Raw genomic sequence first — 19755 nt, 5'->3', positions numbered from 1 at the left:
AAATTTGGGGGTCTTTAGGAAGTGACTTACTTTTGAAGCCATCCTCAAGTGGCCATTAGAGTTGCTTCTGGATTGAAACACATCAGCTATGGCACAGGATACAGAATTGCGCAGCTTTTTTTGTCATCTTTCAATTTCTTGGATGTAAAGGCTCAAAAAAATATTTTTACATATTTGTTTATTACAACAAAAAAATGCACATGCATTTGCTTCCTCTCAGCACGCCCAGGCCTCCAGAAAGACTTGAATTTTCTTGCACTTAGTTTGAACACAGCCCCTATTGTTCTCTTCGTCTGACCGCAGTGACAAAGTCATATGAGCATCACCCTGTCACGGTTTCCAGAAGTCATTATGATACCACAATGATACAAGCAGACACATTAGTCCTGTTTTATTTTGACTTTAGCTATTTCAAGAGGAGGGACATAGTGTTCCTCAGGATTAATGGTGCAAAACACAATCAAAAACAAAGCAATAAAGATAAAGTGCAGGATGCCAACAGCAGAACAGAAACACTTATTTACCTTGCCAGTGGACTTGACTCCCTTCCAGATGCAGAAGAAGCAGATGACCCAGACGAGCAGTAAACACAGAGCCAGGTCCCATTTAACAGGACCAATATCCTCGATTCCACTGGTGATACCCAGCACATTATGTCTGCAACAGAAAGGGAGAGCTCAGTAAGCGTGTGGGTCCATCTGTGTAACTCAGTGACAGCACTTCAGGGCATGATGGCAAAAAGCTTATAACAATCAGCTTAAGTTTTAAGCCTCGTTACAATCTGAATTTGAGAGCTACAGCGATCTATTTGTCAAGGTCTGGTCAAATGAGGATATCGAAAGAACTGACAAAAACAAAGGAAAATACTAAATGGAAACAAGAGATGAAGTTAAGCAGACGTTGGTAGTGCTCATCAACAACAATGCCTCCGAAATATTTGAGAATTCAAAAACCTAAAACTTCTACATTCTGTGTTTTTTCCAAAGGTCCCTCTATAGTCTCTCTAACCACCATTCATTCAAATCAAAGTGAACTGCAGAATTTATCAAGATGCTGTACCTCAACTAAACTTTTTAAATGACACACGAAGAAAATTTGGTGTGCTTATGCAAGCGAGCATGTATGTGTGCTCTTATGTAACTCACTCCCAAAACTCGGTGACGGGGGAGGTGAAGTTGGAGGCGTTGGCGGCCAGCCAGAGGGATTTGTTCTTGCGGTAGGTGTCCTCGATGCAGCGTGGGGTGTTCCAGGGCTGTTTGCACTTGGCCCAGGGCAGCTCCGGCTGAAAACACTGAAATAAAAAACAGGAGTTACTTAAAGGATGAATTTGGGACGTGCTCGCCTCTGATTGAAACTGACTGATTGACTGAATGACTGATTTGAAATAATTGACCGTGGACATACTAGGTGAAAATTTAAACACAGCTTGTCTTTTTGTCTATGGCAGGTGGTCACGGACTAAGTGTGATAATATACTCTAAGGCAGTGGTACTCAACTTGTGGCCCAAGAGCCAAATCTGGCCCCTAATAGGGTGTCGGGTGGTCCTCCAATAATTATCTAATTCACAATGAAAACGAAGTGATTCACACTGGAAACTGTTTTTGTACTTTTAGTATACATAAGGTGCCAGAGTGCATTTAACAGCATCAAAATAGAGCTTGTTTATCCCAAACAGTACCAGCACCTAAGCCCCTAATGTCATAAAATTCTAGAAACGTCCTCAAATCCTAGAGACATGCTCAAGTCCTACAAAAGGTCCTAAAATCCAAGAAACATTCTAAAATCTGAGAAATGTCCTAAATTCCAAAAAATGTCCTAAAATCCTAGAAACGTGTATGGGGCTGTTGCGACTGGTCCCTTGCTTCCTGTCATTTTACAAAAGGGTCCCCCAAGCAGAGCAAGTTCAGTATCCCTGCTTTAAGGTGTTAAAACCAAGACACTTAAAACAGTGTACCAACTAATAATATTGTAATAATAATAATGATCTTTCTGTACCTCGCTTAGCAGGTGAGTCTTCCCCGGAAATTCAACACCTAACAGTCTAACGTTTTGTACCATAAATATTAGCCGCCCACATTGCAGTCTGTCAAGGCTCAAAAGGCGCCTGCTTTGGGTTAAGGGGAACCATCAAAGGGCTCTTTTGGTTATTGAGTCAGCTTTAAACCAGTTATCAAAGAAATCAAGGAGGCTGCACAACAGATGACAGACAAGTACCGTTCTTAGTACAGGATATTAACAAGAACACTTCTTTGCCTCTATATCTAAAAAACTTCAGCTACAGCACAGTATTAGTTTAGAGAGCCTATAAGAGCCAACTTTGACCTGATAAACTCTTGAAAAAACTGGGTAAATAGATATTTGCTATTAAAGAAAATGTACTTTTACTGGTTTTATTCCAGCATTACTCGTTCCATTAATGTTGCATCTTCTTTCAGGTAAGTATTTTTTTTAAAGGAACAAACTCGGCTTATGCCGTGTTCAGGTGCTGGTTGGAAATTCTGATTTACTTTAGATCAACTATTGATTTCACTGATTCTGATACTCCAGAAAGCAGAGGTTAAAGAATCAGAAGTCACATTGCCCTGATAAACATCCTTCAGTATCTCTACATTTAAGTCATTTGTAATCATCTATTAGTTTCTTTTTCATGAACCTACCTGGAACAGGTAGTAGAGACCCCAGGCCAGGATGACGATGTAGTAGATATTCAGCAGGGACACGATCACAATGGAGGCGTAACCAATACCTGCAGAGAGGAGAGAGGTCAGTCCAGTATATCAGCCGAGGGCAGCTGAAGGTCACAATGTGATCCAAGTCTCTGGTGAAAGGTCATTTTCTTGCAGCAGCAGAGATAGCGGCAGACACATTTTTATAATGGCCTAAACAACAACAAAAAACCCCAAACGACTAAACATATACAATTTTTTTTGAAAAAAAAAAAAAAACCAACAAAACCCAAAAAACAGCTAAGGAATGTAAAAAAAACAACACCTAAACAATTTAAGTAAATAATGGCCTTATCTAAAAGAAATTATTAAAATGTGTGTAATTTTTATTTTTATTTTTATTAAAGTAATTAATGGCCTTATCTTAAAAGAACAACCTTTAAAAAACAAACAGATTTAAAAAAAAAAAAAAAAACTTAATGCATTAAAAGAACCTTTATAAAAGTAAATAACGGCTTTATGTTAAAAAATAAAACATGCATATATTTTATACTTTAAAAAAGAGTAATTAATGACCTTAAATTTAAAAAAATTAAATTTTTGTATTTAATCTTCTTTTTTTAATCTAAAATTAAATAATAGCCTGAAATAAAGGACTTTAAAATATGTACAATTTATATATATATATATATATATATATATATATATATATTAAATGATCTGGGACCTTTTTTATGGCCACACAGAAAAAAATTACATTTCCCTCCAACCGCATGTAAATAAATGATGAATGACATTGTCAACATCCTGTAAAAATCCCCGCAGTTTTCAGCATATTAGTCCCTGTAGTGTCTGCACATTTCGTTCTTGTGATTAGACAGAAAACAGGATGTAACGGTGGTGAGTTCATAATGAAAAAAGTGTTATGTCTGAAAAACTGGGAACCACCACAGATGTTCGGTGGATAAAAGTTGTGTTGATTGTGTATTTTCACCATATGACACGTTCATTTTGAGATTTCCTCGTGAAACTAACAGGATTAGGTTCTGATTTATGCTTCTGTCTTAGCCTTTTGGTCTTCACTTGATGCTGCCAGAGCCACATTTATTCAAACCCACAGAACTGTATTACATAAAACGCCTCAGGCTAAATTTCATCGCAATGTGTATGAAATGATGTAAATCTGATGCAACGCTGCAGCCGTAAAAAGAGAAATTAAATGAGAAAAACTCAAAATGTCAGGAGGCTCTGTGCTGATATTTTTTCACATTCGCCCGTGTTCATAAATACCCACAGTATTTTTAGCCTCCTCAAAGTCTGCAGCAATCATGTTTTGGTAAATCTACCCTTCGATAGTGTTGCCCTGAACTTAAATCTTTGACGTGTGTAAGGGACCGATGAGCGGACTTTCATTGCGTCGATACTGGCCTTGAGACAGAGCAGACGGTAAACACAGGATCAAGGCTGTGTGTGTGTGTGTGTGTGTGTGTGTGTGTGTGTGTGTGTGTGTGTGTGTGTGTGTGTGTGTGTGTGTGTGTTTCTACCACACAAGGATATAAAGATAAGAAAACGGGAACAGGTGTAGGAGTTGGGATTTGGGTCGAGATTTGAACATGGATTAGGTTTTAGGTCAGAGGTTAAGTAATGATTGTTGTCGCTGAGGGTCCTCATAAGTATATTAGTACAATTTATGAGTGTGTGTGTGTGTGTGTGTGTGTGTGTGTGTGTGTGTGTGTGTGCTATCAGTGAACACACACCGCCGACCGAGGCCACTCATCCAAATTAATGTCCTTCAACGTCATTGGCCATCTGTGTGTGTGTGTGTGTGTGTGTGTGTGTGTGTGTGTGTGAGAGAGAGTGAGAGGGGGAGTGTGTGGATAATGTGTTGGTCTCTGTGAACTGAATTTCAGAGTGTGTCTTCAGAGTGTGTGTGAAAGTGTGAAGTATTTCACCACCGCATCATGTCGTTTTAATCACTCAGCTAATTAGCAGCTGCCCAAAAGCATCTAACATCTCTCAACACACACACACACACACACACACACACACACACACACACACACACACACACACACAGCGACTTGCTCAGATCACATGGAACAGTGCTGATCAAACAAACAGACGCGTCCGCCTCCATGATGTCATTTCTTGTGCTCGTCTGCTGACCTCGGCTGACCTCGTACGCTCTGTTTACATTAAAAAATGATCCTTTTTGACGCACATAACCACTGTAACGATGAACTGTCTGACTTTACACGTGAGGAATCATCTGGAAGGATCTCTTTGTTAGATGACATAACGGGCGTAATTCTGAGTCAGGTAGAGACTCACATGTAACCATGACTAAGACTCAACAGATCATCGGCCCTGCTGATTATCAAGGCCGATATTTGGCATTTGCAGATTATCTGCATTTTATTTTAATGATCGCCGAGGAAATGAATGAATTTAAAGTACAGAGAAAGTGTCAGCATGGAAGGAGCTTTTACTTTGTAAAACCTCAGGGAGCTATTTTTATTTATTCATTTCTTTTATTTAAAAGGGTTATATGAACGTAATGCCAAAAGGCAAGAAAACGCTACATTTTTGAAATATACTTGTGTAGAAAGTCTTGGTGGAGGGATGCAGCAGGGGTCAAAGGAAGATCCAATTAAATTTTGCAGCAGATAAAAATTTGAGGGCAGATACACCATTTATTTTTCACTTTCATTGTGAGATATAGGGCACTTGGCCATGGCGAAGGTCTGTGCTCTCTGAGTGCTCGCCTCTTTGAGATGGATTAAACTGGAATGGACAGACTGAATTGGCTTGGTTGTTTTCAATGGGCACAACACAAGACCCTTTTCAAAAATCACAGACGTGGGCAGCAATTCAGACGTCTGGAGTGATGCGTCTCGACTCTCTTTCAAGTCTCTCGCTTTTATTTCGGTTCAAATCCTGAACACTTTATTACCATAACATTTATTTTTCCCATGTGTTTACACAAAGGTGTACACGACATACAAATAGCACAGATGGATCTCTTTTCCTTCAGTTTCCTTTATTATCCTTTCACTTTCTTCCCCCTCTCTTTCCTTGCTTTATTTTCCATTCTCTCCTTGTTCCCTCCATTTTGTCCCTCCTGTGACGGCCTCACTAATCTGTGCCTCTCTCCTCAGCTTCTTCCTTTGCTGCAGCCCCAGAGTAGTTGGGCCGTCTAAATGGCTGGCCACACCTATAGGCGGGGCCTACCTCTATAAAAGGGCTGCTGGAGTCACTCTGCTCTCTCTCTCTGGTGGTTGAGCAGCTGACGCTACATGGCCGATATGGTTTAGTTAAGTTTGGTTTGTTCTTTGTTTGTTGTGCACACACACACACACACACCTCATTCCACCTCACACACTGATCTACTGATATGCACCTTATTTTCCTTTTAATTATGTTTAGTTAAATTACATCTCCTTATTCCCTGGCAAACTTTGTGTGGACTCCCTCTTTGTTGCAAACCAGTGAGCCAGGTTTGTAACACTCCTGTCTCACTCTTTTCCTCCTCTGTACTCCTCTCTGTTTGTCTTCTCTTCCCTCTGTCTCTGTTTTTCTCGTCTCCCTCTTTTTCCTCTCAGTCTCTCCTCTTTTCCATCCATCCTCTCTGTCTCTCTGCCTTTATTTCTCTCCCCCTTTTTCTCATCTTTATCAATCCAACTCACGGCTCCTCAGATCTCGCTGCTCTGCTTTTCTCTCTCTTTCTCCATCTCTCTGATGTGTTGCCGCGCTGTTGCCGTAGCAACGCGTGATTTGGGACACTCTGTACACCGTCTCGGGTGTGTGTGTGTGTGTGTGTGTGTGTGTGTGTGTGTGTGTGTGTGTGTGTGTGCAAGACGGCAGAGGGATAATGTGCCTGAAAGGGAGAAAGACCGTGTGTACATGTGAGAGTGAGAACCGCAGCTTAAGTGAATAATTAAAAGAAGATAATGAAACTACAAGCGGTTAAGACGATAGAATTACTGGAAGTAAATTCAATGAACGAGGCAGAATCAGAGAGAGGCTTATGTGCCCGAGACGAAATCGTCAGTATGAATATTAAAAATCAGAAAACAGTGATGAATATGTTAACCTAAATCAGCTGGTGGCGAACAGGAGGAGAGGGGGAGGTGAGAAGAACTGATGAGGGAAATGGAAAAAGAGCAGCGGAGAAGCTCGGGAGGGAGGAGAGGGAAGGAGATGCTGCTTAAACGTCCTGCTCAGCTGTTTGGAAGAGCACATTTTGAGTCACTATATCGAGCCATCTCTACCATTCAGTTTAGGTATGTTATGTTGAGAAAATCCACTGGATGTCGCCCTGTCTTTGAGCCTTTGAAACCTGGAGCAGCATCACTTTTCTGGAGCTGCTTTCAGACACCTTTCACAATTCAAATCTTAAAACTTAAATTTGTGCATCAAAAAAATAAAATAAAAAAAACTTGGGCAATGCACAACTTTATAAAAAATGTTTCACAAACGGCAAAAATTACTAGAATTAGAAAAAAATAACGTGGCTGGGAAAAAATTACACTTTTAGTCATTTTTACTTTTTTTAAAAAAATTATTTCGTCTGTCATTGCATATTGGCTTCTACCCATGTATTTAAAAGAAATCAAGAATATTGCTTTGGGTTATTGTATTTAAAACTGATTATTTGCTAAGAAATTAATGAAATTCTGGTCATTCATTGTTACTAATTGATACATTCAATGTTATCCATTATATATGCGATTAAATCAGTATGATGTTTTACTGGCTAAATCTATGCTTAACCAAATGGTTAAATTGGTCTTGCAAAGGTATTGTTGCTATGATGGTAAATTTTATTAAATAAAAATAAAGAATGAATATTTATTGTTAATACCATAAATTACATGTCATTATATAGTTGATGAAAAATATCAGTATGATTACCATTATTTACTGTAACGGTAAATATATATATATATAACTAGAATATATGTAAAAAGTAGACTAGTACTGGTACCATGGTCACAAATTGAAATATATTGTATACTAACATAGTACAAGCAATATGACATAATTTTTAATTTAGATTTTTTCTTTCTTTCCGTTTTATAATTACCATAAAAAGACATCTCAACCGTTCGGTATGGGGTGTGTTAAAAAAAAATCGTAGATTTTTGTGAAATTAAAAATGCAAAGAAAAAAAGATCCACTGCTTTTTTTCTTAGTCAGGACATTAAAAGGTTACGACGGAAAAAAGGAGAGAGAAGTTGGACTGAAGAAAGAGGATTATGACTCTCCTTGTGATAGAAGAAGTAAAATCCGAGACAACATCTAAGATCTCTAAATATGCTTTCCTGGAAGAGCGAAGGTTTTCACAGGAGACGAGGTGAGAGCTAGAGGAGGTTGAGGCAGAATAGAGGCCTCAGTGTGTTGGTGTACCAGCACAGCCCTGGTTGCCTGGTAACGGTTGCAGGGTAAAGTCTCAGCAGTCTGATTGGCCGAGAGTCTGGTGTGACTCAGCCTTATGTTGCACAGCCATTCCTCTGTGAAAAACAACAGAGGTCTGGAAAAATTTAAGCAGAGTAGTTGGGCAGGAAAAAGGCAGGTGACACCGTGCTGTGTGCTTGTCAGTCATCGGCGAGATGTCAGGAGGGCGGAGCAGAGGGCGGGGCTTGACGCAGAGCTATGACAGCAACACACCACAATTGGTTCAAACAGGTAATAAACTGTGTTTGCAGTGAAGTGCCACAAGCCTAATTTTAACATCTACTCTCACAGAGACAAAGGGCCTCTGAGCACAAATATGCAAAAAATTTGCTCTCAGGAGCAAAACACACAGACTTTATGGTGGTTTCGCCTCTTTTTGTTGCTTTGTGTTTTTGTATTGCTTTGGAGTAATTTAGTGTCCCTTTAGGTAATTTTCTGTCTCTTAAAACATAATTGTGTCTGTCAGAGGTCATTTTGTGTCCCTGCCTTTATTTTACCTCTTTCTGTTGTTATTTTCTGTCTTTTTGCATTTCCTTGTGGTCTCATTTACTCCTTCACCACCAAAGTTCACACATGCACATTCAAACACGGGTAACCCCACTAGAAAGAGGCTATAGACTGCTTTCCCATTGCCAGTAGATTACAGATGTGTACAGAGTTCATTCCAGGGTCAAATGACTCTGCAGTAGTCACAGGTATTTGTTAGTCACAGCTCCAATTGGCTGTGACTAACCAAATCCATAACATGCTACCACAAAATACCATCAGTCTTCGTCCAAGCAGGGCTCGAATATCAATCCGAAGTAATCAGCGCTGAAATTTAAAGAGTATGATTTAATTGTTTCATATAAAATAAAAAGTAATCACCATAACAAAAAATAGAAAAGCATACTCGTCTACTGCAGTGCATTGTACATGTGTCACATGTCAGCTAGCAATGGGAAAAGAGACAGTCACCTGTTTTTAAATCTCCAAAATCATGCACTAATTGCAGTGGAAAATGGGTGTTATTTGCATGTAATATTGTTTAACTACGGTGGTATTATGTGCACCGTTGGACGTAGACAAAACCTTTTACAAGAGAAAAATGTTTTTTCTTCCTCACAAAGAATACAAACAATATATCAACATTTTGTTGGCAGTGTAGAGTAAGTTTTAAGAGGTTTTTCGCTGAAAAGAGCTGCCTACTGTGTCTGAAGACAATGTTAAATCTCTGCATTCAATTTCTCAAAGTTCTTTTGACCTTCTTTTGAGTACCTTTGCAAGATTTTAAATATTTTCAAGTAACCATACTCAAGTTCATGAAGCTATTAAAAGATCAAAAGTCTGCGGACCATACACAACATTAAAGGCTTTAGTTTGGTCTTTTGAGGATCAAATTAGTTTGTTTGACCCCTCAAATGTACTTAAATCATGCCCGTTCAAGCTCAGTGTTAATGATCTTAAGTGTTCTGTCCCCATGTGAAGGTAAACAACAATTTCAGAATGATGCTCATGATGTTAAGCGAGGGGTTGTCCATGACAAGAGTTTTAAAGCCCCCATGAGACCAAACACACCTGAGACACTGTTGATGCGGGTGAGCAAGTCATCCGCTCACAGCGTCACCTCCACACCCATTCTTCTTGCTGCTTGCCCCAAAAGTAATGCAAACAAATACACAATTTAATCAACTGGTGAGGAGCTACGTACCAGTAAAGATGGGGCAGAGCTTCTCCCAGCAGGTGATGCCACCCTCAGAGGTGAACTGACCCAGGGCAACCTCCAGGAAGAAGACCGGCAGGCCTCCGCCAAACAGGAAAATGAAGTAGGGGATGAGAAATGCACCTGGTCGAAGTGAAAACATCATCAGCATAAATCCAAAGCAGCTCAATGTGGAATTTGAGAGCATGTTTGATGTGCAGCTTGCCCTCTATGCAAATAAATAGTGCCTTACCTCCACCATTCTTATAGCAGAGGTACGGGAAACGCCAGACATTCCCTAAACCAACAAAGCCGCCAGCCACAGACAGAACAAAGTCCAGCTTGCTGGCCCACTTCTCCCGCTGGGGGTGTTTGCCCTCTGCCTCGTCCTCAGGCCGGGTGCCAGGGCTTTTACCAGGAGATGGCTTCAGAGTGTCCTTGTGGAAATCCTTCAGGCACTGAAGTTTCTCTTTTTGAGCCATTCTGTAAAAACAGGAGACAGAGAAGAAATCTAGTGAGAACTGATTTGAAATTAATCCACTGCCTTTAAATTCTGCCATCAGTACATTAAAATCTTAACAGACTTTCAGATTTTAAAGGGACCACTTGACCAAGGCTGGCTGCCCGTCAAAGTGACTGAAAGACCGACACACGGGCCACAACTCAAGACTTTCCAGCATTTAACTGGTGACTGGTGGTATTTAGGGTCCGCAAACAATTCAACCAATGAATTTTTAAAACTTTTCTACAGCCTTTCCATAAAATTCAATTAATTTCCACGACTTTAAGAAGTTTAACCCTCTGAAACCTGAGAAAATTGATTTGATATCAAACACGGAAAAAAAAAATGAGCAACTTGGCTAGAAATGTCCTGCAAACTGCCAAAAATAAGGTGAAAATTTGCTGTAGAGGATTTTTAGATTAGATAGATTACATTTCTGGGAGGGTGACAGTCCACGATTTCACTGAGGAATTGTGGATTAAAAACTTTGGATGGTTGGCTCAACTTTTAAATAGTTTTGTGATGCAGTAACAGCTCTTGTAGCACCTGCTGCATCCTGCCCAAGGACACCAGTTCCCACTGAAAAGCACATAGCCGTAGTGTCATGTGACCTATAAAAGCAAAAAAAAAGTGTTTCCATAGCAGTTTTATGAAATATGGATTTTTCGAATCAACTGAAATACCACCTTATATCAGTGTAAAATGATATAAGGTTTGTGATAAAAGGGAGTTTTTTGTTTTCATCTGACATATTTTACATTCGCAGTTTCAATATGTGCAATTTGGAAACCCGCCATGTGACGTATGAAGGCATGAAAATTAAAATACCACCCAACTTTAATACCTTCCATTAAAATTCCATGTTTGACGATGTTGCCAGACTTTAAAACTGTCTGTAAGCCGCCCATTATGAAAAAAATAAAAGTCTGGAATTTCTAATAGAGTGGTGAAATAGAAATTCAACCCTTCCTCTGCGTCCACCCTCCCTTAACTATCCCTCAACTATTAAAAATTGCTCTGTGATTGGTCAGAATGTCTGAGCAGTGCATTTGGGGCCACACTGACACAACCAGAGCTGTAAATTTCCACCTGACCATGACCATGAGAGAGAGATTCAGAGGGAGAGAGAGACATACTTGGTAGTCAGCAGATGTCTGTCATTGTGGAAAATGTCATGTCTTTATCTCTTTCCATCTGCCAGACTGCTGTACCCTCAGCTCCTGTCTCTCTGTCTCTATCACTCACTCTCTGCAAGATATTTACCCTGAGCAGGATCGAGGACAAGACGGCTCTTCTGTCGCTGCCTACTGATACACATATATTATTTTCTGTGTGCCGTTTCCAAAATAATCTTTTTTACCATAAAGATATTGTAGACACAGTAGCTTCTTTTACAGAACAATCAATAAAAACATGAAAGACAGAGATAAAACACAACATTGGGATGACATTCTTCTTTCAGTGAGAAAGTATTTCCAGCAAAATGTGCTTATACAGATCTGCACTCAGATAAAGGAGAGAGCCGCTGAATGCAAAGAGGGGGAAAAAAACTCACTTTTCTGGTTTCGAAAGCTCAACCAATTTCCTCTTTCAACTGTTTTTTGTGGATTGTGATCTGTACAATTGGTATGCTTTTTCTGCCGGCGTTCTGCTTATATGTAAAGTATATTTGGCATCCGTCTAAAGATCCCTAAAACGAGTTAATGATTTCACAAACACACACATTTCACTTCATGGCTAACTTCCTACACAGTTAATTAATAACACAGAGGAAGCTGTGTGTGTGTGTGTGTGTGCATACTTCTAAGTATTTCCGGCTTGGAGAGACAGTGGACTCCATTATATCTGTGACAAACAGTTAACAGCAGTAGACAGTAATGGCCATGAATTAAAGTAATATTACTTTCAGTACAGAAGCAGAGTGGCATATTAATGAGACCAGCTACAATGTATGATGCTCTGTAACCATGAAAAAAAATGGAAACACTTGAATGAAATGACTGTGAATAAAAAAATGAACAGGATGGACACCAATATAGAGTTAGGTGTCACTAAATGACAGTCAAAACAACAACAAAAAATTTCAATCCTTGCAAATGATGAGCCCCTGTACAAACAATGCATATTTTAAAAAGTAGAGGGGCCAGAAATGCGCCTTGTGGCACTCCACAGAAGCTTTTTAATCACCTTTTTAATAGTTACCGCTGTTAGAATGAGTGAAATGTATTAAATGAGACTTCTTAGTCACATATGACACACTATCATGAAATGATAGATAAAAAAATACCCCTTTTCTGGTTTCCCCCCTCCCTGTAATCCATCTCCAAGGAAACCAATCAAATAAAGCAAAATATGCCAGGACATTAACCAAATATTGTTATTTTGAAGAGGTTAATCTCCAAGACATGGGCCTTGTTTCCATACTAAACTTTCATTTAGCATTAACTGGCATATTTAGCCATCTAAAACCTATAACAATATGAACACTCCTGAACAAGAAGGAGAAAGAAAGAAAGAAAGTGGAGATACAGAGGAATAGGATGAGAGTTAATAAGATCCACGATCAATACTGATGCACATTAATATCAATAATTGAAGAAGTAATCTGTGTGTGTTAATATAAATGGATGTTTGTTGGGCTACTTTATGTTTCTGCATCCTCCTTTTAACCTTGTCAAGTTAACAAAGGCTTTCACAATTGTGTAACATATTTACCCTCTTGTAGCACTTTGCAATATCGAAATCTCTGCTGTACAGGAAGTGATGCATTTTGTACTTGAAATTCTTTGAAAATTTCAGTGTAGTTCTTCCAAGCAGTTTGCAAACTGCAGTCCTTTTTGACATTGTTGAGAAATATTCATTATAGGCTTTAAAACCAAACAGCCGAAAGGTAAATGGTGCCACTCTGAACATAAAAAAAGCATTTTAAAGACACCTACCATTGTCAATACTTTGCATGCTTTTCTTGGGTTTCATAGAGCCTTATGCCAACAAGCTGCCTGACAGACAAAATTGTCCACTCGTTTCACACAATTTTGATTGCCACTCTAACAATGTGTCCGATCCAACCAATTTCATGGGGGAGGGTGATTCCCTAATCACTAGAGACCAATGGATTGGCCTGAATCATTCACACTGGATCCACACTCATAGCCATGCAAACCTGTTTTGCCAGGGTTTTAAAAGTGGAGTTAAGTAAAACAAAAAAAAAGAAGAAGTAAGGTGAAGCAACAGTCGGCTTCATCACCGCTAGTCTTTGATATCTGTTTGGCATGTCTGGGCCTTTAGAGATACAGTCAGGAGCTCATTCATGTGATCCGCTGCTCCTCTGCATTGAAAGGAGCCAGCTGAGGTGATTCCAGCATCTGTTTTCTGGACGCTTTGCTGAGTAGATGTTCAAAGACCAGGAGACTAGATTCTGAAAAAGGACATGCCTGGGGAGTTGGACATAACGGCTACCTTGAAGCCCAATAATCAGCAGATAATGGATGGAGCTGAGCAGTGAGCTTGAGCAGAAGTAGCTGCCATCGCTAACCTGCCAAAGAAAAGAGCGCCACCCAGAGAAGCTCCATCTGAAGACCCACAGGAAGCAATGTCATAAAGCACATTTACGTTTGAAAAAGTCAAATTATTGTGTTAGACTGACTAAAACTGGACTTCTAAAATACAGGTTAACGTGTAAGTCCAAATGAAATCGCATCGCAGTCGAATTTCTTGAAGTTGGACTAAATTAATTTACTCTTTCATGTATACGCCTTAATCGAACCTGAACTGGCCGAGGGCAGTGCAAAGGCACGTGCCCTTTGACCTGGAAGTGAAATGGCTTAAATTCGTAGAAGAAAGCCAGAAAAAAAACAAAAGAAGAAGAAGCGGGAAAGAAAACAAAACAAGACAAAGGTATCAACATGGCGAGTGCTAGAGCAAGAACCATGCATTTCTAAACAGACGGGGAGACACTCGCTAACTTGTTTGGTTTGTGATGTAATAGCTCAACTGGAAGAATAGTCCAACAGCAGTTGGCCGAAAGGAGACGTATCTCCACCAACTGTGGAGGAGTCGAACATACTTCCATCAATAAATTGATTCTCCCTTGTTTGCTTGTATACTGGGACAAGGACATTCATCCAGTTAAATGGCCCAATCGAGCTATAACCCCAGCGACTAAACTGTGCATGTGAACGTACTGATAGAAAGTCATCAGAGTTACTGTCGGGAGTTCTCAGATAACAGCAGTGATACATCAGCAGGATATGTTGTTGCTGCACCGTTGCCTGCAAGACGACCTCCAGAGAGAGCGAGACTGGCCGTGGGAATCGCTATGAACTGTGGGACGATTTAAAAGCTCGGGCCAAAAGCTCGGTGTAAAACATAGAGACTCATTGTCTAGTGTGTGTGTGTGATTTTTGGGCCGCGACTCATGTAGTGACTTCAGAAGCCAGCTAGCATTACACACACAAACACACACACACACACACACTTTCAAACCACTTACATAACACACTCTCCTATTTTAAGACCATGTACATTTCCACTGGGCTGACCACCTATTAAATCCACTCCTCTCCTCCACTCTCCTCCATCCTCCTCCTCTGCTCCACATTCTATCACTCCTCCTCATACTCCTTCAATCACCTCCTTTCCCTTTCAGTTTTGTTATGGTCACATATAGGGTTCCCACCCATTTTCATGGACAAAATTTCCAAACTTTTCCATGACTTTTTGAGGACCCAAAACATCTTTCTTTTTCTTGCCCCACTTGTCCAGCATTTCAGTTAAGTTGAAACATAATTTCAGCTACATTAGGCAGAGAAGGAACGTGGGAAGAAAATGAAGAAATGCAAGTGATAGTGAACAAAATGTCTCACACACAGCTATGTTACACTGACAGATACAGAAAATAAATTTGCCATCATTTTACATTACATAGACATTATCCATGTAGTATTACTGTAATAATTTCATTGCACATGACAAAGATGACATGACCTTCCCAAACCTCCAATGGTTTTCACTAATAATGTAACTTCTCCAGACCTGGAAAATGTTTTTGTAAAATTCCATGACTTTTCCAGGATTTTAATGACTGTGGAAACTGAATAACACTGGCTGCATTATTGTAAGTCAATGGTCCATCCTCATCTCCTCTCTCTGTTGTTTCTTTCTTTCCTATCTTTTCCCCTCCCCCTCATTTTCTCATTCTCTCCCTTCTTCCCACACCTCCTACTCTTCTCTCAACTTCTCACCATCTCAATTACTCCTTCTCCTCCACATGTTCTTGTTTACTTTTACCTCCCTTCCTCTCCTTCTTTCCTCTTCCACTCATCCTCCTATCCTCTCTGTCCTCCCTTCTTGCTCTGTTTTGACTCACATCTTATTTTTTCATTTTTTCTTCTTCCTTTTGACTCAATTTACATCTTCCCCTCATGTTACCCCCTGCCTCCTTCCACACACCTCCTTTTAAATCACTTTAGTCTTGGAGAAATAGAAAGAGACAGACTTCATTGTGCATATAATTGTGCGAGAGAAAAAAATGGGGCATGAAGAGGAGAAAAGGGAGTCAGACGGAGAGAGAGAAAAAAGATGGAGAAACAAGTGATGGGCAAAGGGACAAAACAAAGGAGGGTAAAGAAAGAGCTGTTAAAAGTTAACCAAGAAAAAAGGAGGGGTAAACAGACACAGACAGAAGATACTAAACAGAGTGACAGAAAAATGAGTCACATGCAGATAGAGGCCGAGACAGATGCAACAGATAAAATGAAACTGAGGAGGTTTGAGACAGCACAGGATAACAGACAGAAAGCGTAGCAAAGAAAATCACAACAAGACAGAGTTTGCATGTGAGAGAGTGAAAAGCACAGAGATAACAGGAAGTGTAAAAAGTTACAGGAAAACTGAGAGGTGCTTACCTTTCAGTCTTATCTGGCCAAAGTCAACAGTCACTGCTGATTCTCGGTAAGTCTTTTGCATTCTAATCATATGATATCTTTTAGGTGAAAATAGGCTTTGGTCCTGTTTACACACACTGCTGACATCTCATTCTCACTCACTCAGATTCTTCCAAATTTTCCACGAAGCATTGGGTTATTTTGGTTGTTGAGCGGAGGTTGGCCCTGATAGAGGTCCGTGCTCTTATCCTGAGTGAGTCAGTTCAGTACTAAGCCAGGGTTTATAATGAATTATGTGTTGGCTGCAAGAATGCACCAGCTGCTTTTATCATCCTAACCCTGCATTCATGTCATGACAGATAGGTGGGAAGTACAAACTGCTAATGGGATTTCACTGAGTCAGATCACAAAATAATCTGCTACCAGTAAATCATCAGATTCTTAAAAATAAGGAGGAACTACTCACAGTTTTACCAGCAGGTGACACCTTAAGTGAAGTTCATGCACAATGAAATACCATCAATTGAGATCGATACAAAACCTGAATTTTTTGGTTAATAACAATCATGGCAGACAGTCAACTATAATGGTTATCATACCAGCATCTATTGTAACTCACCATCAACTAGGCTTGGGCGGTATCACTGTATCACTGTGTACCAGGGTACTTAGAAATCCCAGAGGTAAGTTATTTAGTATTGTCATAAATACAGCCCCTCCTCATTATATTAAACTCACTGGATGAAGTGCACAGCATGCACCACCAGAGCTCAGTCTCCGGTCTCTACTGCTTAGACAAGCAGTCAAGCTGAAAGACCCTGCAACACCTAGTGTTGGAAGGATAAGTTACAGGACTGTAAACAGCTGGTGGCCAGCAACGGCAGGGAGAGACCGTAGGGAATAACAGCATTTTTTTTATATCTCACTTTCAACTCAGCTCCCTGTTCTCCCTGCAGGGACTGGAGACTGAGTTCTAGTGGTGCGTGCTGTGCACTTCATACAGTGAGTTTATGAGTATTTATGATGGTACTGAAAAACATACCTTATGGATTTTCAAATACACTGGTATACCGTAATACCATGATACCGCCCAAGTCTAGCCCCATGGCGTCATGTGACAGTCTGAGCAATGTAATTTCACTCTTGGCCAGTATGTAAAATTGGCCTCAAAGCCTGGTGCTGTTACTGGGGAGCTTGGCCATTCACCTTCTATCAGAATGATTGACTTCCATCATGCTGCATGAGGATGTGCACTTGGCGTTCCTTTTAATAACATTAAGCTTGACCCTCAGATGAGAGCCGACTGTAAATCAACAACTTCACAGCTTTAACCTTCAGCTGCAAAGGTAAATGAGACCTTCTAAAGCTGCTGACTATGATAATTAGCTGTTCAAATTACAACACAATTTGATAAAATTGTACAAGATTAAAGCAGTAGTTATGTGGGTCAGTGGTTCATGATGGTTAATATGTACAGCAGCAGCGGGTGTTCAGAAAGAGCTGAAGGACACGGGGTCATAAACAATAAGTTTGACGGCAGCTCCTCCAGTGGAAGTGGTGATGATTTTATTCACTGTGTCACTGGAGACACTCTATTCCTCTCTCAGTTTCCATTTGCAGAAACTACTCTGGGAATGCTGACGTCCTTGTGGTAAAGGATTTTACCAGCACGTTTCACTACCCTCAGGTTAATGATTTAAATAATTTTAAAGGCAAACAAGCTTGTAGTTATTGCAGCAGCTTCCTCAGTGACAAGATTAACAGGACTGACAGAGAGACAACCATCAAACAAAACCTATAAAAGCCCAGTCAATTTTCACTAAAATAAAATGGCACAACTGTCAAATCTACGTAATCAATGAAAGCTGTTATTTTTTTAACTGTTTACATGCAACTGGATACCTAAAAATATGTGCAGGAAGTGATGCATTCCTTGTATTCATGTTATGCTTTTTGCATAATAAAATGAAGAACCTGGAAGATCAGCGGAGCAGCAAGAGTAAGTGCGCCACCTACAGAAGCTAAAACTCCACCCAAAAAAAACTCCAAGGATTTTTGAAATTACCAAATTTGGAAAATGGGTGTTTTAAGGTGTTCATACACAGATATGGCCATTGATTCATCACAGCCCGAGTGCAGATGAACTGGAACCTAATCAGATCAGGTGTTGACTAACTCGCCCGATGAGACACCTGATAACAGGTCACAAAAACATGGTAAACACGACAAGCACTCCATATCAGGATTAAATTAACCCTTTAAAACCCGATTTCTTTCAAAAATATGGGAAAGAAGGCGATGAGCAACTTGACAAGAAATTATCCCAAATTAGCAAGAAATTAATAAAAAGTTACAAGAAAATTTTCTGACAATGAGCAAAACTATTTTTTCTGTTATTTTCTTTGCCTTTTGCCTTTTATTTGCCTTTTCCCCATGCTTTCCAAAGAAATCAAACATATTTACTTAGGTTTCAGAGGTTTAAATACTTGTGAAATACTTGTGAAATGCAGCACAAAAAAAAAGAATGATGTCGATCCAAGTCTCAAAGGTTTAGGAGCTCTCACACACAGACAGCACACAGACAGCTTAGTGCTTGGGGGGGTTTCTGCCACCTACTACATTTCCCTCAAATGCTGACTAAGTGTGGTTGGTCACCACATTTCAAAGTGCTGCAAACCAAGAGGAACTTTGTTAGTTTAAGGGGAAGTTTTTATCGACCTGCTGTTTCAGAGACGTTTCCATCCTGCCAGTCCTTCAAACGCCTGCATCAGTTATCCTTGTAGGATATCGACTGTAACACCAAACATGGACATCCTCAGAACTATTGGGCTGGAGTTTGATAATATTGATTTGCATCCAGTTTTGACAGCTTATCAAAACTATTAAAAGGGCTATGAAAATCTGGAAAAAGATAGCTGATGGTTGAGTTTCATTACCATGTCCAGACTCAGCAATCAACTATCTTTGTCAAGAGCTACATAAGGCACCTTTAACTATCACTTGTTTTAAATCTAAATTATTTAAATCAGTGGTTCCCAACCATTTTCCGCAAGGAACCCCTTTTTGACATATTATATGGATATTTCAAATTATATTAAATGCATAACAAGGCAGGAAGTTTGTGTAAAGCAAGAGATTTGGATGAATTTGGAGCAGATCATTTCCTGTGAATATTACATCAGAGACGAGCTCTCCTGATGCTTTTAGGACCTTTTTAACATGATTTTCTCTGTATAATGTTTTTTAATAACCACACATAGTTTATAGGCTTCTGTCCATTGTTCTAATAGTTATTTGGTTGTTTTAACTGCTTGCTTTTTTGCAGGACTGGGCTATTAAGCAGAGAGCGAAGCCTCTGTGAATATAGCTTTTGTTAGATTTTTTATTGTTTTTGTCTTGAATAATAATCTAAATTTAAAAAAACAAGAACTTTATTTAGTTTTCTTCACAAAAAATGATTACATGTTGAGATATCTGGCAGTAATATATATATTTTCTTTTGTTTTCTTACACCCCTTGAAATCAAGAAGATCTTGCGACCCCCTGTAAGGCTTTGGAGACCC

At 39.7% G+C, this 19755-nt stretch overlaps 1 protein-coding gene across 1 annotated transcript in view; it reads right to left on the bottom strand.

Annotated features, from left to right (window-relative positions):
- LOC121960466 (sodium- and chloride-dependent taurine transporter-like) overlaps positions 1 to 19755 on the bottom strand; it is a 43961-nt gene that overhangs the window by 21500 nt on the left and 2706 nt on the right. The window contains exons 2-6 of the mRNA XM_042510174.2: positions 10059 to 10288; positions 9815 to 9949; positions 2659 to 2747; positions 1146 to 1291; positions 525 to 657 (exon numbers count right to left, since the gene is read on the bottom strand). Coding sequence (XP_042366108.1) covers positions 525 to 657; positions 1146 to 1291; positions 2659 to 2747; positions 9815 to 9949; positions 10059 to 10287 — 732 coding nt within the window. The 5' untranslated portion in view covers position 10288. The remainder of the gene's footprint in view (positions 1 to 524; positions 658 to 1145; positions 1292 to 2658; positions 2748 to 9814; positions 9950 to 10058; positions 10289 to 19755) is intronic.

The sequence above is a fragment of the Plectropomus leopardus genome, chromosome 2, assembly GCF_026936395.1.
Source record: "Plectropomus leopardus strain MGB_pleo_1.0 chromosome 2, ASM2693639v1, whole genome shotgun sequence".
NCBI lineage: Eukaryota > Metazoa > Chordata > Actinopteri > Perciformes > Serranidae > Plectropomus > Plectropomus leopardus.
Note: the sequence above shows the minus strand (reverse complement) of the source record. Positions and strands in the feature narration are given on the sequence as shown.